Source organism: Elephas maximus, chromosome 10 (assembly GCF_024166365.1).
Source record: "Elephas maximus indicus isolate mEleMax1 chromosome 10, mEleMax1 primary haplotype, whole genome shotgun sequence".
Taxonomy (NCBI): domain Eukaryota; kingdom Metazoa; phylum Chordata; class Mammalia; order Proboscidea; family Elephantidae; genus Elephas; species Elephas maximus.
This window is the reverse complement of record NC_064828.1, coordinates 5,021,016-5,046,476: the sequence shown is the minus strand read 5'-3', so window position 1 is coordinate 5,046,476 and position 25,461 is coordinate 5,021,016. Positions and strand designations below refer to the sequence as shown.

Here is a 25,461-nt window from a genome sequence, read left to right as displayed (position 1 = left end):
ATCAAAAAACTTCCAACAAAAAAAAAAGCCCTGGCCTGGACGGCTTCACTGCAGAGTTCTACCAAACTTTCAGAGAAGAGTTAACACCACTACTACTGAAGTTATTTCAGAGCATAGAAAAGGATGGAATACTCCCAAACTCATTCTATAATACCAACATATCCCTGATATGAAAACCAGGTAAAGACACCACAGAAAAAGAAAGTTATGGACCTATACCCCTCATGAACTTAGATGCAAAAATCCTCAACAAAATTCTAGCCAATAGAATTTAGCAACATGTCAAAAAAATAATTCACCATTATCAAGCGGGATTCATACCAGGTGTGCAGGGATGGTTCAACATTAGAAAATCAATTAATATAATCCATCACATAAATAAAACAAAAGACAAGAATCACATGATTTTATCAATTGATGCAGAAAAGCCATTTGACAAAGTTCAACACCCATTCATGAGAAAAACTCTCAGCAAAATACGAATAGAAGGAAAATTCCTCAACATAATAAAGGGCATTTATACAAAGCCAACAGCCAACATCACCCTAAATGGAGAGAGCCTGAAAACATTCCCCTTGAGAACGGGAACCAGACAGGGATGTCCTTTATCACCGCTCTTATTCAACATTGTGTTGGAGGTCCTAGCCAGAGCAATTAGGCTAGATAAAGAAATAAAGGGCATCCAGATTGGCAAGGAAGAAGTAAAATTATCTCTATTTGCAGATGACATGACCTTATACACCGAAAACCCTAAGGAATCCTCAAGAAAACTACTAAAACTAATAGTTCAGCAGAGTATCGGGATACAAGATAAAAAACATACAAAAATCAGTTGGAATCCTCTACACCAACAAAAAGAACATTGAAGAGGAAATCATCAAATCAATACCATTTACAGAAGCCTCCCCAAATATAAAATACTTAGGAATAAATCTTAACCAGAGATGTAAAAGACCTATACACGGAAAACTACAAGACACTACTGCAAGAAACCAAAAGAGACCTACGTAAGTGGAAATACATACCTTGCTCATGGATAGGAAGACTTAACATTGTAAAAGTGTCTATTCTACCAAAAGCCATCTATACATACAATGCAATTTCGATCCAAATTCCAATGATATTTTTTAATGAGATGGAGCAACAAATCACCAACTTCATATGGAATGGAAAGAGGCCCTGGTTAAGTAAAACATTACTGAAAAAGAAGAACAAAGTGGGAAGCCTTACTCTACCTGATTTTAGAACCTATTATACAGCCACAGTAGTCAAAACAGCCTGGTACTGGTACAACAACAGATACATAGACAAATGGGACAGAATTGAGAATCCAGACATAAATCCATCCACATATGAGCAGTTGATATTTGAGAAAGGCCCCAAAACAGTTAAATGGGGAAAAGACAGTCCTTTTAACAAATGGTGCTGGCATAACTGGATATCCATCTGCAAAAAAAGGAAACAAGACCCATACCTCACTCCATGCATAAAAACGAGCTCAAAATGGATCAAAGACCTAAATATAAAATCTAAAAGGATAAAGATCATGGAAGAAAAAATAGGGACAATGTTAGAAGCCCTAATACATGGCATAAACAGTATACAATACATTCCTAACTGTGCAGAAGAGAAACTAGGTAACTGGGAAGTCCTAAAAATCAAACACCTATGCTCATCCAAAGACTTCACCAAAAGAGTAAAAAGATTACCTACAGACTGGGAAAAACTTTTTAGCTATCACATTTCCAATCAGCACCTGGTCTCTAAAATCTACATGATACTGCAGAAACTCAACTATAAAAAGACAAATAATCCAATTAAAAAATAGGCAAAAGATATGAACAGATACCACTAAAGAAGACATTCAGGTAGCTAACAGATATATGAGGAAATATTCCCAATCATTAGCCATTAGAGAAGTGCAAATCAAAACTACAATGAAATTCCATCTCACTCCAACAAGGCTGGCATTAATCCAAAAAAAAAAAAATAAATAAATGTTGAAGAGGTTGTGGAGAGATTGGAACACTTCTACACTGCGGGTGGGAATGTAAAATGGTACAACCACTTTGGAAATTGATTTGGCGCTTCCCTAAAAAGCTAGAAATAGAACTAGCATAAGATCCAGCAATCCCACTCCTTGGAATATATCTTAGAGAAATAAGAGCCTTTACACGAACAGATATATGCACACTCATGTTCATTGCAGCACTGTTTACAATAGCAAAAAGACGGAAGCAACCAAGGTGCCCATCAACGGATGAATGGATAAATATATAAATAAATTATGGTATATTCACAATGTAATACTATGCATCCATAAAGAACAATGAGGAATCTGTGAAACATTTCATAACATGTTGGAATCTGGAAGGCATTATTATGCTGAGTGAAATTAGTCAATTGCAAAAGGACAAATATTGTATAAGACCACCAACATAAGAACTGGAGAAATAGTTTAAACAGAGAAGAAAATATTCTTTGATAGTTACGAGAGGGGGGAGGGAGGAAGGATAGGAAAGGGGTATTCACTAATTAGATAGATAAGAACTACTTTAGGTGACAGGAAAGACAACACACAATACAGGCGAGGTCAGCACAACTGGACTAAATGAAAAGCAAAGGAGTTTCCTGAATAAACTGAATGCTTCGAAGACCAGCGTAGCAGGGGCTGGGGTTTCGGGACCATGGTTTCAAGGGACATCTAAGTCAATTGGCATAATAAAATCTATTAACAAAACATTCTGCATCCCACTTTGCAGAGAGGCATCTGGGGCCTTAAAAGCTAGCACGTGGCCATCTAAGATGCATCAATCGGTCTCCACCCACCTGGATCAAAGCAGAATGAAGAACACCAAGGACACAAGGTAATTACAGGCCCAAGAGACAGAAAGGGCCACATAAACCAGAGACTACATCAGCCTGAGACCAGAAGAACTAGATGGTGCCTGGCTACAACCGATGACTGCCCTGACAGGGAACGCAACAGAGAACCCCTGAGGGAGCAGGAGAGCAGTGGGATGCAGATGCCAAATTTTCATAAAAAGACCAGACTTAATGGTCTAACTGAGACAAGAAGGACCTCGGTGGTCATGGTCCCCAGACCTTCTGATGGCCCAGGACCAGAACCATTCCCAAAGCCAACTCTTCAGACAGAGATTGGACTGGACAATGGGTTGGAGAGGGATACTGGTGAGGAGTGAGCTTCTTGGATCAGGTGGACTGGAGACTATGCTGGAATCTCCTCCCTGGAGGGGAGATGAGAGGTTAGAGGGGGTTAGAAGCTGGTGAAATGGACACGAAGAGAGAGTGGAGGGAGGGAGCGGGCTGTCTCATTAGGGGGAGAGCAATTGGGAGTATGTAGCTAGGTATATATAAGTTTCTGTGTGAGAGACTGACTTGATTTGTAAACTTTCACTTAAAGCACAATAAAATTTTTTTAAAAATCCTCACAGCTGAACCAATAAACAACATCATGATAAATGGAGAAAATACTGAAGTTGTCAAGCATTTCATTTTGCTTGGACCCACAATCAGCACTCATGGAAGCAGTGGTCAAGAAATCAAATGACTTGTTGCATTGAGCAAGCAAATGACCTCTTTAAAGTTTTAAACAGCAAAGATGTCACTTTGAGGACTAAAGTGGGCCTGACCCAAGCCATGATGTTTTCAATCACCTCGTTTACATGTGAAAACTGGACAATGAATAAAGGAAGACTGAGGAAGAATTGATGTCTCTGAATTATGATGTTGGCAAAGAATATTGAATATACCACAGGCTGACAGAAGAATGAACAAATCTGTCTTGGAAGAAGTACAGCCAGAATTCTCCTTGGAAGCAAGGATGGTGAGGCTTTGTCTCATGTACTTTGGACATGTTATCAGGAGGAACCAGTCCCTGGAGAAGAACATCATGCTTGGTGTCATGGATTGAATTATGTCCCCCCAAATTGTGTGTACCAATTTGGCTGGGCTGTGATTTCTGGTATGTTGTGATTTTCCTATATACTGTAAATCCTGCCTCTATGATGTAAATCCTGCCTCTATGATGTTCATGAGGGAGGATGGGCCGCAGTTGTGTTAGTGAGGCAGGACTCAGTCTACAAGACTGGATTGTGTTTTGAGGCAATCTCTTGAGACATAAAAGAGAGAAGCAAGCAGAGAGACAGCAGGACCTCATAACACCAAGAAAACAGTGCTGGAAGCAAAGAGCATCCTTTGGACCCAGGGTCCCTGTGTGGAGAAGCTTCTAGTCCAGGGGCTGACACAGATGGAAAGCCTTCCGCTGGAGCTGATGCCCTGAATTTGGACTTTCAGCCTACTCTACGGTGAGGAAATAAACGTCTCTTTTTTAAAGCCATCCACTTGTGGTATTTCTGTAATAGCAGCACTAGATAACTAAGACACTTGGAAAAGTAGAGGGTCAGCAAATAAAAAGGAAGACCCTCAATGAGATGGATTGACACAGTGGCTGCAACAACGGGCTCAAGCATAACAATGATTGTGAAGATGGCGCAGGGCTGGGCAGTGTTTCATTCTGTTGTGCATGGGGTCATTATGAGTGGGAAGCACTTGATGGCATCTAACAACAACAGATTGTGAGTGAGAACCTGGAAGACTCTCTTATGTATAAGGAGATCCAAGTCACAGTGCAGAGACTGACTTCAAAACGTCTCTTTTGGCTTACCGTTCTACTTCCCAATACCGTTTTCCTTATTCTTGGCTCTCAACCATCTTCCAAAGAATTGAGGTTGCCAGAGAAATAAGCACTTCTCTACTTAAAGTTTCAACTGTTTTGTGGATGCACTGTTTACTGACTAGTCTCTTTAGCCTGGGCTGTTCAGGAAAACTCAGTGAACACAGGCTGTGATTTAATGAAAAAAAGACTTTCTGAGAGTGAACGTTTAGGAATTGTTTTCGTAAATAGATCTTGGGGCCTTTTTTTGAGGGGAGAGAGGTGGGAAAGTGTCTCAAAGTTAATGAAGAACACAATTTGATACACAAAATTGCATGTATGGCAAAGGTTTTTATAAGTAACCTAATATATATTTGTCATGAAGACTACAATAATTTGGATTTTTCATCTCTTATCTGTGTTTTTTTTTTGTTTTTTTTTTTTATCTGTGTAGCCTTTATTGCCCTAAGGTTAATCTGAACTATAGTTAGTCACATATATTTTAGTGATTAGACTGAACTCTTGAACTTTATTAAGGAAATTTTAACACTGGGAGTTTAAGGATATGAGTTATAGTGCATTTGATATCCCGAGTAAGATCTCTAATTAGCATTTTATTAACTCAGATCAATAAACATTTTCTGACTGTGGTTATTCAGGAAGGAGTATACACTATCTTTCTCTAATCTAGCTACCAGTTGGAATTGACTTGGAGGCAATGGCTTTGGGCTGTTTTGTTTTGTTCTGTTCTGTTTAGCTTCTCTCTGGAGTCCTAGGTGGTGCAGATGGCAAGTGGTAAGGCGTTTGACTACTAACCCATTGATTAACTGTTTGAACCCACCCAGAGGAACCTTGGAAAAAAGGCCTGTGATCTGATGCTGAAACGCAGCCTTGAAAATTCTCTGAGCACAGTCCTGCTCTGCAACACAGGGTCACCACGAGTCATAGTCTACTCGAAGACAACTGGTGGCTACTAGTGGCTTATCTCTTCTTAAAATAGGCCGTAAATTAACAGTATTAACCACATTATTGAGGATTAGGATTCAAAATGTGTGAACACAAACTGTTTTTTAACTACTCATGAGCATTTTAAAAGCTTTTATTTACATAAAACAATTGACATCCTGACTTAAAATCTTTTGTATCTACTAATTTAAAAGGCACCAAAGGAAATATATCAGGTGACAATCATTTAGCTTTACCTGAGTTACCATGTTATCAAAAATAATAAATCAATGTTTTTTTTAAAAACATTTTATAATTGAAACTTTTTACTAATACATACTGATCTTCCTTTCTTACTTACTCTAAATTAGTATGGATTTGCTGAATTTGCGAATGTAAATATAACAGTACAGATGCTATTTTAATGAGATAAAGTCTTTAAACGATATTAAATACTCACAGCAACAAATTGGTTATTTTCTAATTTAATGATGTCTCCAACTTTCACATTCATCCATTTTTCACTCTGCAGCCTAAGAACAAAAACAAAATTAACTTTTTCAAGAATGGAGAATAATCAAAAGAATAGTCAAAGGAATAAATTAACAATTCAGCATCAGATAACAGAGGAAGCAGATAACAGTTTCCTAGAATGTTAAATTCAAAGGGGCCTTTTATAACAAAGTCCTCTACCTGAGTGATGTGGGAACTAAGGCCCAGAGAGGTTAGGTGATTTGCCCGAGAACACCCACTGAGTTAGTGGTAAAATCAAGATGCCTAACTCCTGGCTGAGTGCTTGTCCTACCACCCTCGGGTGCCGGCTTTATATAACAGTTATTAAATCTTGCTTGCATTTACTTGTAGGATATTACCAAGAAAGGGTTACAATAAATTCAGTCACTGGCATTCTTTTCAAACTACATTAATAAGTATAGAAACTTCACTATCATTGTTTCAGAAGTCAGTTACACTGGAGGCAACAAGTAAAATAGAAGAAAGTGGCAAAGGAGAACAGTCCACGGCAGTCACAAAAATACAAGTGAGAGAAAAAAATAAATACAGATTTAGGACGGGAGAACAACAACAATGGGTGATAAAAAGAAGCCTTGGGAGACTGAATGAGAAACAGCACCTACAAAACCATCTACGACACTTGGGCTATGCAACAGGTTTTGTGGCACTTAATTGGTTAGAACCAACACCTCAGAATGGAGAACATCATAGCCAAGATGCTGCATTGCTTTCTCTGAAGCTCATGTGTATTATGAAACCGGAGTCCACTCTTGATCAAGGGCACAGTGGTTTATGATGAAAAGTTATTGTGTTCAGTAGGTTGGGCCTGCCCAAAGCCAGACAGGCTCTCTGAAAAAAGACACCCTGGGGCAATGCATCTTCTGAAATCCCCTAAAACATAAAACAGCATTGTTTTCCTGGAGGGAAGCCTTTATCACACTTCTTTTATAGCCATTCCCTTTTAGGAGTTCAGGATGGGGTTGAGCAGGACAGGTTTCTCCAACAAGTTGAGGTGGGCAGGTTAATTTCATTGTGTAGTTTAAAAATAAATAAATAAATAACCTAAGTTACTTTTTTAAAGGCTGCAAAATAGTTTTAAATATTTACAATCCAAAAAAACAAACTCACTGCTGTCCAGTCAATTTCGACTCATAGCGACCCTGAAGAACAGAGTAGAACTGCCCTCACAGGATTTCCAAGGCTATAATCTTTACAGAAGCAGATTGCCACATCTTTCTCCCACAGAGAGGCTGGTGGCTTTGTACAGCCAAACTTTTGGTTAGCAGCCGAGCACTTAACCACCACACCACCAGGGTTCCTTATACAACTGTGAAATATGCCTCACACTATCAACTCTCCGGGGTCATTTGGCTTACGCACTCAGAAAGAATTTTTCTCTAATATGGATCCAAGTACATGTTGTTCTGGAGAGTTTTCAACTGCAGCATATTCATCTCTAGCCAGAATTCAATCATTTTTCCAACGCCATATTTTTCTGCACTTTATCGAGTTCAACCACAACAGGAGAACCAAGGCAGACTTCTAAATTTCATTTTATTTCTTTATACAGATATGGATTATATGCTGGTTTATTTCTTCTGGGGATACTTCCTTTGAGGCATTAGCGACTTTTCTCAAGGGATAGCACCTCAGATAAAAGTCAGTGTGAACAGACCAAGATGGAGACCACATATTTATTTTTGGAAATTGAACTGAAGTTTCTATTGAAAGTGCATCTGCTTCAAGAAGAAGCCAAAGTGGTAGTGTGCTCCATTTCCAAATTCTTATTCCCTACTTGAACATTACAAGCTCCAGGAAGGACTATACGCTACCTCTTCCACCAAAATAGGAAATCAACCAAAGTAAAAAGGGATCTATTAAACATTTCAAAGTACACATTTTATAGTAAACTTTGTATCAGATAAGTAGCCACAGCCACTATGAGAATAAATCAAAATCTCGGTTCTCTCACTTAAATTCTCCTTAACTTGTTTTTTCAAGCTCAATATCATGATATTTCCCCCATAAAAAAATGGAAGTAATTGGAAAGATGTTTTTGAAGAGGTGGGTGGTATCCATGGAAATTACATTGAATTAACTGCTATACTTGGAAAAAACTAGAACAAAATCTCTTTAAGAAAAAAATCTGCAAAACCCCAGAGCATGCAAAGAACCCCTGGTATAGAACAATCTGATATGGTAAATGTGAAATCCTATTGGGAGAATACAGAGGAGTAAGGATAGCAGGGGAAAATACCTTTCTGCATGTCAGATTCTCATGCCCAAGCAAAGCAGGTGACTGACACCCCTACCTGTATTTTAACCTATACTTTTAACTTACCAAACATTTCTAAAAAAAAAAAAACTACAAATAAATCATCCAACCACCTCTTGCTAAGATCTGGCCATTAATTTGCTAATGTCATCTGAAAGCCAGGAAAGCAGAAAATATCTTTGACACCATGTGAATACAGCCTCCCTTACTTTATCTTACCCTAGGTCTCTTTCTTCTTTTTATCTCTTGCCACCTGCCTGCGCTCCACCCAGAACATCTGCTCAATACCCATCAGTCTCCCCAAGCTCCCCTTTCCAAAAGGTCCCTTCGCTACTTCAGATATCTTTTGACATCCGCTCTAGCCTTGGTCGTCTACCTCATCCACCTATCCCAATGTCAAGTCCTCCCCCCAAAAGGAGCACATACTTTGCTTCCAAAGTCTATGAGTAAATATTTAGCACCTTAAGAACTTTCCAATATGTGCATATACAAACTCCATGGGCCACAGTATCACCTCTGTGGGGTGTGGGCTGTGGAGAACCTTCACTAGGCAACAATGCAGGTGACAAAATTTTTCTGAGCCTGAAGCAAAGTGTTGTTGGAAAGGCATGCAACCATGGGATAAACTTCCTCAAAAGAAATAGTACCCAAAACTAATAGCAATCTGGCAAGGGAGTATTCCCTGGAATAGACAAGCATTATCCAACTACATCATCAATAATCTAAACAATGGACAAGCAAACACATCTGGTAGATTTGTGAACAGCACTGTAACAAAAAAGAGAGCATAACCCTTACAAAGTAAGATTATGATAGTAATATTATAACTTGGAGAAGTTGCCATAAACTGAAAAAAAAAAAACTGAAGGAAGAGTAAAAGGAAAAAGTAGAAAGTAGATAATCTAGAGAGGAAAAGAAAGAACACACTCAGCATTTCTCAAGCTGAAAGAACTGAAGAAAAAATTCAAGCCTAAAGTTGCAACACGGAAGGATTCCATGGGGAAAACATTAAATGACACAGGAAAAATCAAAAGAAGATGGAAGAGTCAGTATATTGAAATGAATTGGTCAATGTTTGACCATTTCAGGAGGTAACATATGATTAGGAACCAATGGTACTGAAGGAAGAAGTACCTGCACTGAAGGCACTGGTGCAAAACAAGGCTCCAGGGATTGACGGATACCAACTGAGATGTTCCCACAAACAGATGCAGCACTGGAAGTACTCATTCATCTATGCCAAGAAATTTGGAAGACAGTGACCTGGCCAACTGACTGGAGGAGATCCATATTTATGTCTATTCCCAAGAAAGGTGATCCAACCCAGTTTGGAAATTATAGAACTATATCATTAATATCACAAGCAAGCAAAATTTTGCTGAAGCTGATTCAAAAGCGGTTGCAGCAGTATATCAACAGGGAACTGCCAGAAATTCAGGCTGGTTTCAGGAGAGGATGTGGAACCAGGGATATCATTGCTGATGTGAGATGGATCCTGGCTGAAAGCAGAGAATACCAGAAGGATGTTTCCCTGTGTTTTATTGACTATGCAAAGGCATTTGGCTGTGTGGATCATAACAAATTATGGATAACATTGCAGAGAATGGGAATTCCGGAACACTTAATTGTGCTCTTGAGGAATCTGTACATGGATCAAGAGGTAGTCGTTCAAACAGAACAAGGGGATACTGACTGGTTTAAAGTCAGGAAAGGTGTGCATCAGGGTTGTATCCTTTCACCACGCCTATCAATCTGTATGCTGAGCAAATAATCCAAGAAGCTGGACTATGAAGAAGAACGGGGCATCAGAATTGGAGGAAGACTCACTAACAACCTGCGATAAAAGGTTGTTAGTGAGTCTGATTGCTGAAAGTGAAGAGGACTTGAAGCATTTACTAATGAAGATCAAAGACCACAGCCTTCAGTATGAATTACATCTCAATATAAAGAAAACAAAAATCCTTACAACTGGACCAATAAGCAACATCATGATAAACAGAAAGGAGTTTGAAGTTGTCAAGGTTTCATTTTACTTGGATCCATAATCAACAGCCATGGAAGCAGCAGTCAAGAAATCAAAAGACGCATTGCACTGGGCAAATTGGCTGCAAACGACCTCTTTAAAGTGTTGAAAAGCAAAGACGTCACCTTAAGGACTAAGGTGAGCATAACCCAAGCCATAGTATTTTCAATTGCCTCATATGCATGGGAAAGCTAGACAATGAATAAGAAAGCCCGAAGAAGAATTGACTCCTTTAAATTGTGGTGTTGGCGAAGAATATTGAATATACCATGGAGTGCCAAAAAACAAACAAATCTGTCTTGGAAAAAGTACAACCAAAATGCTCCTTAGAAGCAAGGATGGTGAGACTATGTCTCACATACTTTGGACATGTTATCAGAAGGGATCAGTCCCTGGAGAAGGACATCATGCTTGGTAAAGTAGGGGATCAGGGAAAAAGAGGAAGACCCTCAATGAGATGTAACATAATAACAATTGTGAGGATGGCGCAGGACTGGGCAGTGTTTTGTTCTGTTGTGCATAAGGTTGCTATGAGTTGGAACGTACTCGACGGCATCTGACAACAGCGACAACAGAGAGGAAAAAGTAGCATCCTATAAATATAATTAGGGTATTACAGAAAACAGGCCTAGAGATCTTGGTATACCATGGAGTTTGTGACTTGTTCTTGGTTAACCCCTTGTTGGAGTATATACCTGTAAAACAATCAGTGTGTGTAGTACAATTAGAGAAGTTCTTGTTTTCTGTTTTTTACTTTATTTCCTACTGCATTCTATCAGGTAATTTTAACTGCATTTAACTAGAACTTCAGAGACTTATTTCAGTGGGTACTGATACTTTAACAGGTCGTAGTTGCAGAAACACCCAAACCTAATGAACAAGCACAAACTGATAAAAACCTCTAAATAAGTTTAAAAGGTCTACATTTTAAATCCAATCATTTTTCTTGCCCTACCCACAACCACCACCACCACCAATAAAACAGTATCAGAGACATCCACGCAAGACTATAGGGGAAGACAGGAAGATTTGCTTTGAAGCTTAACTTCAAAATATTTCTAGACTTCTTCCAAGATTTTACCCTATATATCGATTGGGTTTTGTCACCATCTTGAAACAATGAAAACAGACACTCTCTGGCTATCCATGTGTGGTGCATCTGTTTTCATGGCTTGTGTTTGAAGTACTCTTACATCATAGCTCTGCTACAGGGCTGCAGGAGGGCCTTGTGGGTTGTGAAGATAACACTTATCCCCACAGACTCAGCACCTTCAAACTTTGCTTTTACATTTGCAAGGAAAGCCCTTCTGCTCTCATAGAGGAATTGTAGTACATTAATATTCAGAAAGATGTTTACTTGTGTTTCATTGACTATGCAAAGGCATTTGATTGTGTACATCATAACAAATTATAGATAACATTGCAAAGAATGGGAATTCCAGAACACTTAATTGTGCTCATGCAGAACCTGTACTTAGACCATGAAGCAGTTGTTCCAACAAAACAAGGGGATATTGTGTGGTTTAGAGTAAAGAAAGGTGTGTGTCAGGGTTGTATCCTTTCACCATACTTATTCAATCTGTATGCTGAGCAAATTATCCAAGAAGCTGGACTATATGAAGAAGAATATAGCATCAGGATTGGAGGAAGACTCATAAACAACCTGCTTTATGCAGATGATACAACTTTGCTTACTGAAAGTGAAGAGGACTTGAAGCACTTACTGATGAAGCTCAAAGACCACAGCCTTCAGTATGGATTACACCTCAACATAAAGAAAGCAAAAATCCTCACAACTGGACCAATAAGCAACATCATGATAAATGGAGAAAATATTGAAGCTGTAAAGGAATTCATTTTACTTGGGTCCACAATCAACGCCCATGGAAGGAGTAGTCAAGAAATCAAAGGAAACATTGCATTGGGTAAAACTGCTGCAAAAGATCTCTTTAAAGTGTTAAAAAGCAAAGATGTCACATTAAGGGCTAAAGTGTGCCTGACCCAAGACGTGATGTTTTCAGTTGCTTCAAATGCATGTGAAGGCTGCACAATGAATAAAAGAAGGCTGAAGAAGAATTGATGCCTTTGAATTATGGTGTTGGCAAAGAATATTGAATACACCATGGAGTGCCAGAAGAACGAACAAATCTGTCTTAGAAGAGGTACAGCCAGAATGCTCATTAGAAGCAAGGATGGCAAGACTTCATTTCACATTCTTTGGACATATTATCAAGAGGGACCAGTCAGTCCCTGGAGGAGGACATCATGCTTGGTAAGATGGAGGGTCAGCAAAAAAGAAGAAGACCCTCAATGAGATGGATTCACACAGTGGCTGCAACAATGGGCTCAAGCATAACAATAAGGCACAGGATCAGGCAGTATTGCATTCTTTTGTATATAGGGTTGCTATGAGTCAGAATCTACTGAATGGCACCTAACAACAACTACCAACAATATTCTGAAAGCAAGTTAATTCATTTATTTACACTGAATCAATAAATTCCAACATTTTAGATATGTCTCAATTTTTAATATCACTGTAATGTTCTTTCAAGCTCTGAAATGGACACAATCTAATTCAGGCCTCTTTGAATCAAGGCTCTCGAAAACTGCTGGAGTAATAAGTTAGCCTCTACCCTACTAAACTCATAATCCCATCACTAAATAATAAGCCAAAATTTAAGTAAAATATTCATAAAATTTAAATTCCAAAAAATAAAAAATCATAAAATACATGGACCTGAACCGCCAAAGAATAGCAACTAGAATTACTTTAAGGAAAGAATTTTTTTAAAATACACCACTGGGAGGTGGGGCCAAGATGGCTGACTAGGTAGAAGCTACCTCGGATCCCTCTTGCAACAAAGACTCAGAAAAACAAGTGAATCGATCACATACATGACAATCTAGGAACCCTGACCATCAAAAACAGATCTAAAGAGTTGACCTGAGTGACAGAGACTGAGAAGGAACAACCACGGGGAAGCAGCGACTGTTTTCGGAGCCTGGAGCCAGCGTCCCAGTCAGGAAACCTTGGTGCCGGACTTTGGACTGGGCGCAGGGGAGCTGAGCAGGGCACCCTGTGACGGCGCAAACATGGGGCACAGCCCTAGCCCCCTGAACTGACCTCAGGGGAAGCCCAGTCAGTGCACGCAGGCAGCGCAGCAACACAGCTGACAGAAGGAGAAGTCACCAGGAGGCAGCGACTGGTTTTGGAGCCGGGAATGCGGCGTCCCAGGCAGGGAATCTTGGCGCTGGGCTTTGGACTGGGAGCGGAGGAACTAACCACGGCTTCTGAGACAGCACAAGCACGGGACGCGTCCTGACCCTTGGGGGCAATATCTACCCCACCAGCTCACACACTCGACGCGCCCCTTGGGAATCTCAGATAAAACAGTCACCCCAAGCAAGATAAGTAACTTTGTCTATATTCTGGGGTGCTACTCTCTCCTATTTATCTGAACCCTCCCCTCCCCTTCCCAGGCGGCTTCATTAACATTGGAATTTCCTGAGCCAGAGAGTGCACTGGGCTGCGGTGTTTTTTTTTCTTTCCTTTCTTTTTTTTTTTTTTTGGTCTTTTCCTAACCCATTCTCCTGGCCTGAGAGAAGCAGCTACAAAAAACCCAGGGACCAAAAATCCTTCCCTAATTGGACTAAAAGCACAGAACCAGCTCCAGCCAAGCATATGTGATCCACAGTCTTGGGCTTTCATCCCTGCGGGGAACAAGGTGGCTATTATAATGCAAAGGCATTCCTGATAGGGATCTGACTGCAATTGTTTTAACGGATTACTGGAAAGACAAGTTTTCCAGGTCTGATATCTCTGCATATTCAATAGAGCCCTCACTGACCCACAACAGGGAACTGAGGGCTGAAGCTCCCCCCAGACCACCTAGCCTCCTGCCTTAGAGGTCTAAGGAGGGTGACACCTACCAATCTGTAGAGGTACTTGCATTGGGGGCCTAAGGTACAGCTGCAGAGCCCACCCACCAAAGTGCTTTAGGAATAGAGACACACCTACCTCACTGGCACTTGGGGGAAGCCGGTCAGCATCCTGCCCCCCACTGGAGTGTGAACCCCTGCTGCTACTAGAATCTGGTGCACACAACTATCACCACTACTTCTCTAGGTGGATAGGTGACAGTCTGCACCACACACTTGGTGACACAAAAGCAGATTCTACTCAAGAATAGCGAATGGACTCTTAGGCTTATATATCTGGTAACGGCCCAAACCAGCTGGTAATAGGACATAAGTGAGTCAAGGGCTACAACAATCAAGACAGCACAATCTAGTAGCCCATCTGCCTATATAGAAAGAAAACAAAACAAGATAAGACTCAGTGAGCAAATATAGAATAAATCACTACAATATCTTAGTGATGGCTCCGAGACAGCAGTCGATAGCAAACCACATAAAGAAGCAGACCATGATTGCTTCTACAACTCCCCAAACTAAAGAATCAAAATCTTTCCCAAATGAAGATACAATTCTGGAATTGCCAGATGCAGAATATAAAAAACTAATTTACAGAATGCTTCAAGACATCAGGGATGACCTCAGAAATGAAATAAGGCAATCTACAGAAAAAGCCAAGGAACACACTGATAAAGCAGTTCAAGAACTCAAAAAGATTATTCAAGAACATAGTGGAAAAATTAATAAGTTGTAAGAATCCATAGAGAGACAGCATTCAGAAATCCAAAAGATTAACAATAAAATTACAGAATTAGACAACGCACTAGGAAGTCAGAGGAGCAGACACAAGCAGTTGGAATGCAGAGTGAGAAATCTGGAGGACCAGGGAATTGACACCAATATAAAAAAAAAAAAAGATAGCTGAAGAAAAATCAGATAAAAGAATTAAAAAAAATGAAGAAACCCTAAGAATCATGTGGGACTCTATCAAGAAGGATAACTTGAGTGTGATTGGAGTCCCAGAACAGGGAGGGAGGACAGAAAACACAGAGAAAATAATTGAAGATCTGCTGATGGAAAACTTCCCTGACATCATGAAAGACGAAAGGATATCTATCCAAGATGCTCATCGAACCCCATTTAAGATTGATCCAAAAAGAAAAACACCAAGACGTATTATCATCAAACTTGCCAAAACCAAAGATAAAGACAAAATTTTAAAAGCGGCCAGGGAGAAAAGAAAGGTCTCCTTCAAGGGAGAATCAATAAGAATAAGTTCAGACTACTCAGCAGAAACCATGCAGGCAAGAAGGCAATGGGATGACATATACAGAGCACTGAAGGAGAAAAACTGCCAGCCAAGGATCATATATCCAGCAAAACTCTCTCTGAAATATGAAGGCGAAATTAAGATATTTACAGATAAACACAAGCTTAGAGAATTTGCAAAAACCAAACCAAAGCTACAAGAAATACTAAAGGAAATTGGTCACAAAACCAATAATATCAGATACCAGCACAACACAAGGTCACAGAACAGAACATCCTGATATCAACTCAAATAGGAAAATCACAAAAACAAATTAAGATTAATTAAAAAAAAATGCTCAAAACAGGGAATCATTGAAGTCAATATGTAAAAGATCACAATAATCAAAAAGAGGGACTAAATACAGGTGGCATAGAATTGCCATATGGAGAGGGATACAAGGCGATATAGGAAATACAAGTTAGGTTTTTACTTAGAAAAATAGGGGTAAATATTATACCACAAAGAGGTATAACAACTCCACAACTCAAAATAAAAACCAAGAAAAACATAACGACTCAGCACACATAAAGTCAAACACTATGAAAATGAGGAACACACAATTTACAAAGAAAAACGTCTCAGCACAAAAAAGTAAGTGGAAAAATGAAATTGTCAACAACACACACAAAAAGGCATCAAAATAACAGCACCAAACACATACTTATCTATAATTACGCTGAATGTAAATGGACTAAACACACCAATAAAAAGACAGAGAGTCTCAGACTGGATAAAGAAACACGATCCGTCTATATGCTGCCTACAAGAGACACACCTTAGACTTAGAGACACAAACAAACTAAAACTCAAAGGATGGAAAAAATATATCAAGCAAACAACAATCAAAAAAGAGTAGGAGTAGCAATATTAATATCTGACAAAATAGACTTTAAAGTTAAATCCACCACAAAGGATAAAGAAGGACACTACATAATGATTAAAAGGACAATTGACCAGGAAGATATAACCATATTAAATATTTATGCACCCAATGACAGGGCTGCAAGGTATATAAAGCAAACTTTAACAGAATTGAAAAGTGAGATAGATACCTCCACAATTATAGTAGGAGACTTCAACACACCACTTTCGGAGAAGGACAGGACATCCAGTAAGAAGCTCAATAGAGACACGGAAAACCTAATTGCTACAATCAACCAACTTTACCTCATTGACTTATACAGAACACTCCACCCAACAGCTGCAAAGTATACTTTTTTTTCTAGCGCACATGGAACATTCTGTAGAAGAGACCACATATTAGGTCATAAAACAAACCTTTGCAGAATCCAAAACTTCGAAATATTACAAAGCATCTTCTCAGGCCACAAGGCCATAAAAGTGGAAATCAATAACAGAAAAATTAGGGAAAAGAAATGAAATACTTGGAAACTGAACAATACCCTCCTGAAAAAAGACTGGGTTATAGAAGACATTAAGGAGGGAATAAAGAAATTCATAGAATGCAACGAGAATGAAAATACTTCCTATCAAAACCTCTGGGACACAGCAAAAGCAGTGCTCAGAGGTCAATTGATATCGATAAATGCACACATACAAAAAGAAAAAAGAGCCAAAATCAGAGAACTGTCCCTGCAACTTGAACAAATAGAAAGTGAGCAACAAAAGAATCCATCAGGCCTCAGAAGAAAACAAATAATTAAAATCAATGCTGAACTAAATGAATTAGAGAACAGAAAAACAATTGAAAGAATTAACAAAGCCAAAAGCTGGTTCTTTGAAAAAATTAACAAAATTGATAAACCATTGGCCAGACTGACTAAAGAAATACCGAAAGGAAACAAGTAACCCAAATAAGAAACGAGATGGGCCACATCACAACAGACTCAACTGAAATTAAAAGAATCATATCAGATTATTACAAAAAATTGTACTCTGACAAATTTGCAAACCTAGAAGAAATGGATGAATTCCTAGAAAAACACTACCTACCTAAACTAACACAATCAGAAGTAGAACAACTAAATAAACCCATAGCAAAAGAAAGAGATTGAAAAGGTAATCAAAAAACTCCCAACAAAAAAAAGCCCTGGCCCGGATGGCTTTACTGCAGAGTTCTACCAAACTTTCAGAGAAGAGTTAACACCACGATTACTAAAGGTATTTCAAAGCACAGAAGATGACGGAATACTACCTAACTCATTCTATGAAGCCACCATGTCCCTGATACCAAAACCAGGTAAAGACATCACAAAAAAAGAAAATTACAGACTTATATCCCTCATGAACATAAACACAAAAATCCTCAACAAAATCCTAGCCAATAGAATTCAATAACATATCAAAAAAATAATCCACCACGACCAAGTGGGATTTATACCAGGTATGCAAGGCTGGTTTAATATTCAAAAAACCGTTAATGTAATCCACCATATAAATAAAACAAAAGACAAAAAACACATGATCTTATCAATTGATGCAGAAAAGGCATTTGACAAAGTCCAACACCCATTTATGATAAAAACTCTCAGCAAAATAGGTATTGAAGGAAAATTCCTCAACATAATAAAGGGCATCTATACAAAGCCAACAGCAAACATCACTCTAAATGGAGAGAGCCTGAAAATTTCCCTTGAGAATGGGAACCAGACAAGGATGCCCTTTATCACTGCTCTTATTCAACATTGTGCTAGAGGTCCTAGCCAGAGCAATTAGGCTAGACAAAGAAATAAAGGGCAACCGGATTGGCAAGGAGGAAGTAAAATTATCTCTATTTGCAGATGACATGATCTTATACACAGAAAACCCTAAGGAATCCTCCAGAAAACTACTGAAACTAATAGAAGAGTTCGGCAGTCTCAGGTTATAAGATAAACATACAAAAATCACTTGGATTCCTCTACATCAACAAAAAGAACATCGAAGAGGAAATCACCAAATCAATACCATTCACAGTAGCCACCAAGAAGATAAAATACTTAGGAATAAATCTTACCAAAGATGTAAAAGACCTATACAAAGAAAACTACAAAGTACTAGTGCAAGAAACTAAAAAGGACCTACTTAAGTGGAAAAACATACCTTGCTCATGGATAGGAAGACTTAACATAGTAAAAATGTCTATTCTACCAAAAGCCATCTATACATACAATGCACTTCCAATCCAAATTCCAATGACATTTTTTAATGTGATGGAGAAAGAAATCACCAACTTCATATGGAAGGGAAAGAAGCCTCAGATAAGGAAAGCATTACTGAAAAAGAAGAAGAAAGTGGGAGGCCTCACTCTACCTGATTTTAGAACCTATTATACAGCCACAGTCACAGTAGCCAAAACAGCCTGGTACTGGTACAACAACAGGCACATAGACCAATGGAACACAACTGAGAACCCAGATATAAATCCATTCACATATGAGCAGCTGATATCTGACAAAGGCCCAGTGTCAGTTAATTGGGGAAAAGATAGTCTTTTTAACAAATAGTGCTGGCGTAACTGGATATCCATTTGCAAAAAAATGAAACAGGACCCATACCTCACACCATGCACAAAAACGAACTCCAAGTGGATCAAAGACCTAAACATAAAGACTAAAACGATAAAGATCATGGAAGAAAAAATAGGGACAACCCTAGGAGCCCTAATACAAGGCATAGACAGAATACAAAACATTACCAAAAATGACGAAGAGAAACCAGATAACTGGGAGCTCCGAAAAATCAAACACCTATGCTCATCTAAAGACTTCACCAAAAGAGTAAAAAGACCACCTACAGATTGGGAAAAAATTTTCAGCTATGACATCTCCGACCAGCGCCTCATCTCTAAAATCTATATGATTCTGTTAAAACTCAACCACAGAAAGACAACCAACCCAATCAAGAAGTGGGCAAAGGATATGAACATGCACTTCACTAAAGAAGATATTCAAGCAGCTAACAGATACATGAGAAAATGCTCTCGATCATTAGCCATTAGAGAAATGCAAATTAAAACCACGATGAGATTCCATCTCACTCCAACAAGGCTGGCATTAATCCAAAAAACACAAAATAATAAATGTTGGAGAGGCTGTGGAGAGATTGGAACTCTTATACACTGCTGGTGGGAATGTCAAATGGTACAACCACTTTGGAAATCTATCTGGCGTTATCTTAAACAGTTAGAAATAGAACTACCATACAACCCAGAAATCCCACTCCTCAGAATATACCCTAGAGAAATAAGAGCCTTCACACGATCTGATATATGCACTCCCATGTTTATTGCAGCTCTGTTTACAATAGCAAAAAGCTGTAAGCAACCAAGGTGTCCATCAACGGATGAATGGTTAAATAAATTGTGGTATATTCACACAATGGAATACTACGCATCGATAAAGAACAGTGACGAATCTGTGAAACATTTCATAACATGGAGGAACCTGGAAGGCATTATGCTGCATGAAATTAGTCAGAGGCAAAAGGACAAATATTGTGTAAGACCACTATTATAAGATCTTGAGAAATAGTATAAACTGAGAAGAACACATACTTTTGTGGTTACGAGGGGGGGAAGGGAAGAAGGATGGGAGAGGGTTATTTACTGATTAGTTAGTAGATAAGAACTACTTTTGGTGAAGGGAAGGACAATACTCAATACACGGAAGGTCAGCTCAACTGGACTGGACCAAAAGCAAAGAAGTTTCCGGGATAAACTGAATGCTTCAAAGGTCAGCGGAGCAAGGGCAGGGGTTTGGGGACTATGGCTTAAGGGGACTTCTAAGTCAATTCGCAAAATAATTGTATTACAAAAACATTCTGCATCCCACTTTGAAATGTGGAGTCTGGGGTCTTAAATGCTAACAAGCGGCCATCTAAGATGCATCAATTGGTCTCAACCCACCTGGATCAAACGAGAATGAAGAACACCAAGGTCACGCAATAACTATGAGCCCAAGAGACAGAAAGGGCCACGTGAACCAGAGACTTACATCATCCTGAGACCAGAAGAACTAGACGGTGCCCGGCCACAACCGATGACTGCCCTGACAAGGAGCACAACAGAGAACCCCTGAGGGAGCAGGAGAATAGTGGGATGCAGACCCCAAATTCTCATAAAAGACCATACTTAATGGTGTGACTGAGACTAGAGGAATCCCGGCGGTCATGGTCCCCAAACCTTCCTTTGGCCCAGGACAGGAACCATCCCCGAAGACAACTCATCAGACATGGAAGGGACTGGACAATGGGTTGGAGAGAGATGCTGATGAGGAGTGAGCTAATTATATCAGGTGGACACTTGAGACTGTGTTGGCATCTCTTGTCTGGAGGGGAGATAGGAGCGTAGAGAGGGTTAGAAACTGGCAAAATTATCACGAAAGGAGAGTCTTGAAGGGCTGACTCATTAGGGGGAGAGTAAGTGGGAGTATGGAATAAGGTGTGTATAAGCTTATATGTGACAGACTGACTTGATTTGTAAATGTTCACTTAAAGCTCAATAGAAATTATTTAAAAAAAAATACACCACTAACTATAATATCTACTGTCAGAACATCAGAGATAGCAGCTACACCTAATAAGTTGTGGTAAATTGGCCTGAATCTACTTTCTGATGAGACATAGGATACTAAGACATCGCATATTAGGCTTTCCTGAAAACTTCCCCGAGAAAATGCAAGTTTGAGAATGAGATGGCACCCTACCAGTCTTCATGTCACTGAACCATGGCTCCAAAACCTGGAAAGCAAATATTTACTTGGGGCAAGATACCAAGCCCACTACTGAAGCTTAAGGGGTAGGCATCTTCAGTGGACTCCTCAAGGCTCCTAGTATCCTTTCCAGACTCTAATGTCCCTGAATGCCCATAAACTGAAAAGCTTTCCCTGAATCATAGGTTTCGCAACATAGATTTCTGAAACAGGATATCCTCAGATGCTACAGAACAAGAAGTGCTGGTGTAATAGAGAGAAGGTAATAAAGGTCAACATAAATTTACCTATCTTAATTAACCAATCACAGAGCCCTGGTGGTGCAATGGTAAGGGCTTCGCTGTTAACCAAAAGGTCTACAGTTTGAATCCACCAGCCACTCCTTGGGAACCCTATGGGGCAGTTCTATTTTGCCCTATAGCATCACTATAGGGTGGCTATAAGTAGGAATCGACTCAATGGCAACTTTTTTTTTTAGTTAACCAATCAATCTACATACACTGAGCTCAGTTTCTTCTTTAGTCTCAAGCCCATGTCAGCCCTAAAACATACAAAAAGTGTTTTTCTTGTACAGTTTGTTTTGTTCACTACTGTACCCTCAGGACCTAGAATAATTACTAGTTCATAGTAGGCACTCAACAAATACTTGTTGAATGAATGATAACTGAATATTATTTATTATTGTTATGAATAGGAATCATCATTTTAAAAATATTTTATTATTATTATGTATATGAATCATTATTTCCAAAAACATTTGTTGAATGATATCATTTCCATTAATGCCTAATAAGAATTAGAACAACAAACATTTATTCAGTATTTACCACATACCAAAACCACAGCAAACTCATCGCCATCAAGGCAATTCCGACTCACAGTGACCGTATAGGCCACAGTAGAACTACCCCAGAGGGTTTCCAGAGAGCGGCTGGTAGATTCGAACTGCCAACCTTTTGGTTAGCAGCCAAGCTTTCAACCACTGCGCCACCAGAGCTGCACTGCATTCCAGGGACTGCGCTAATTCCTTCATTTACAGGGTTGTCAAATAAAAATACAGGACGTCCAGTTAAATTTTAATTTCAGATAAACAATGAGTTTTTTTAGTACAGCGAAACCTGTGAGAGCCGGAACTTGACGGGACTGCATTGTTTTTCTTGCAGGTTTTCTGCCTTTGAAGGGATGCAGTGTTACCGCCTTCCCATTGCTCATTTTAGAGGAAAATATTTGACTTTTTCTTCTCTGAAGGTTTCTGCCTTACACAGTTTCTGACTTTCATAGGTTTTACTGTATAAACATCTCATGCAATATTTTATTTTAATTTGCTAAATCCAGGACTTTATTCATGTATCTTATCTCATGTAATCCTCACAACAAGCCTGTGAAATAGGTACTGTTACTATCCCTATCTTACAGACAAGGAAACTGAAGTTCAAAGAAATTAAGACATTTGCCCTGTTTTGTATTATCTATCAAAATTTTAAATGTCCACATACTTTTATACAGAAATTCCACTTTCAAGACTTGATCGTACAAGTGCTCAAAGATGGATGTATAAGGACATTTATTCCAGCACGATTTGTAATAGCAATCAATTAGAAACCACTGAAATGCTTGTCAATAAAAATTGAATATATGTACCACGGTGTACTTATTCAGTCATGGTCTATCCACTCAGTGGAATACAGTGTGGCCAGTAAAAAGAATAAGAATGGTCCATATGTGCTGATACAGAATATTCTCTAAATTACATTATTAGATTAAAAACAATCACTTGCAGGAGGGAGGGGGGAGCCCTTGTTCGGGAAGCGGTAAGCTCCTGTTTACGGTGATGGGAAATTTGGCATCAATTCAGAGTAATGCACAGCACGATTAAGGTAATTGTTATCGCTAAGTGGTACATCCGAAAAAACATTGAATTGGCAAATGTTGTGTTATATAGATTTACAACAATTAAAAAAAAAATCACCTGCAGAACATTGCATATGCATGGTAAGATTCTAACTGTTTTGGAGCAAGGATATACCCATACATATAAATGTGCTTACATGCAGGGCACTCAAGAAACTGTTCAGTGGTTGCACTCAGAAAAGAAAATGAAGTAGGGAGCTGGAATGAAAGGAAAATTTCATTTTTATTGTATATATTCTTTTGTACTGTTTGGCATTATATGCACTGGTATTGTAAAGGCAAATTGGGGAGAAAAAAAATAGAAGAAAAGAAAAACTTTCCAAAAGTCACATGTAATTACCAGGGCCAAGTCTAGAACCCAAGTCTATTTGGCTGCAAAGCCCATGCTCTTTATAAATCTGTATTTATGTTCTTTTTTCTTTATTTTCAACTGTATTTGGAAATATAGTTTCAACTATATTTGCCTATTTGGAAAGAAAATGGACTCCAAAGAGCTGGAGGGATTCAGTGCCAGCAATAGTAACTGCTCGCAGCCGATTTCAAATTCCTTGCAGTCGTGGTCCTCTGAGACAAATGTTCAGAGGTCAACAGCAGTTTCTGGTTCTTTTCAATCAATGCACTGTCAGAACCACACATTCAGTTAAAACATACAGTAAGACTACAGTAAGACATACAGCTTGGCCCTAATCCTCTAACAATAGACTGGTGAACAGAATCTCATTATATTGAGAGCAGACATAATGCTCCTATCTCAGGAATCTATTTATTTTGAAGAATGCAGGTGTTTTCCTCCCTTTTTATCAGCAAAATGCTTGTGCTGAGGCAAAATCAGGCAGGGAGGTCTGTGGTCAGTTGTTGAAGATGCTCTCTCATCAATTTTGCCAAGAAGGAGGCGGCGGTAAAAAGTGGAGGTAATAATGATATAGTCTTACAGCGTGAATAATTCAGTTTAACAATTTGCTGAGAAAAAGTAATCAATCTTATAGATGTCTTGCCTTACTTATGTAAATCTTTGTTGGTTCCCGTGGCGCATTATTCAGATGCAGAATCACACACACAATTTAGCCTTCCTATTTTTTTTTTTATTTTGAAAACAAAACCATGAATTCACCTCCTAAACCTGAACAATCAACCTACTTGAGAGTTGGGCAGAAAATGTATTCTTTTTAATCATTTCCCTAGACTGAAAACCTTCCCCTGAATTGCTCTCCAAAGACCCCTCTCTGTCCTCTGTAAATTCTTAGCAGCATTCCATGAATAGTGAGGAGACTACAAAAAGTTGGAAGAAAATGACTTCGAAGGAAGACAATTACACCTGCTCTCACATGCGGATGCTGAAGAAAAGACCTTAGATCAACCTGGGAGAAAACAGAACCGCTTAGGTCTAAGTTGGGCTCCTGGGAAGCAAATTCAGAGGGAGATTTCTGTGCAAGAAGTTTATTGGCAAGTTTTGTTGGGATTGACCTGATGGAGCAACGGCTAAATGCACAGCTGCTAACTGAAAGCTTGGCGGTTCAAACCCACCCAGTGGCTCCACAGGAGAAAAGACCTGATGATCTCTCCTGTAAAGATTACAGCCTAGAAAATTCTATGGGCAGTTCTACTCTGGTACATGGGGTGGCTATGAGTTGGAAGGGACTTGAAGACACCTAACAACAACACTTATGGGGAAATAAAGGAAGCAGAGCTGGGCAGACCGAGGAGTTGGGCTATGAGACAGTCATAGCAAAATCCTCAGCCAATCCCATGGGGAGCTCTGGAGCTAGAAAGACTCTGCAGAGTTGGAATAATGGGGGCAGACTCTTATATACCAGCATTGTTGAGTCATTGTCTAGCAATTCCTGGAAGGGGCTGATGTCTGAGGGCTGTGTGTGGGCAGTGCTTCAGGTAGCTAGGGCAATAAACTCTGCAGTCCTGAAGGGGGACATGTGTGGTGTAGCAGAAATCAAAAAAAAACAAACCCACTGTGTCCATTCCAACTCATAGCAACCCTACAGGACAGAGTAGAGCTACCCCATAGGGTTTCCAAGGAGCAGCTGGTGGATTTGAACTGCTGGCCTTTATGGTTAGTAGCCAAGCTCTTAACCACTGTAGCCACCAGGGCATAGCAGAGTATTTACCAAAAACAGAAAGCCTAATTCCCAACTTTGCTATTGACATGTTCATGTAGTTACAATATTCCTTTTTAATTCTAAGCTATTTCACCTTTCTCTAGTTCTAGTTTTAATTCTATAAACT

The 25,461-nt window shown here is 39.2% G+C and overlaps 1 protein-coding gene across 1 annotated transcript in view; it reads right to left on the bottom strand.

The window, feature by feature from the left end:
- ATP8B4 (ATPase phospholipid transporting 8B4 (putative)) overlaps positions 1–25,461 on the bottom strand; it is a 370,299-nt gene that overhangs the window by 179,625 nt on the left and 165,213 nt on the right. Inside the window, exon 8 of the mRNA XM_049897713.1 lies at positions 6,081–6,153. Within this exon, the coding sequence (XP_049753670.1) occupies positions 6,081–6,153 (73 nt within the window). The remainder of the gene's footprint in view (positions 1–6,080; positions 6,154–25,461) is intronic.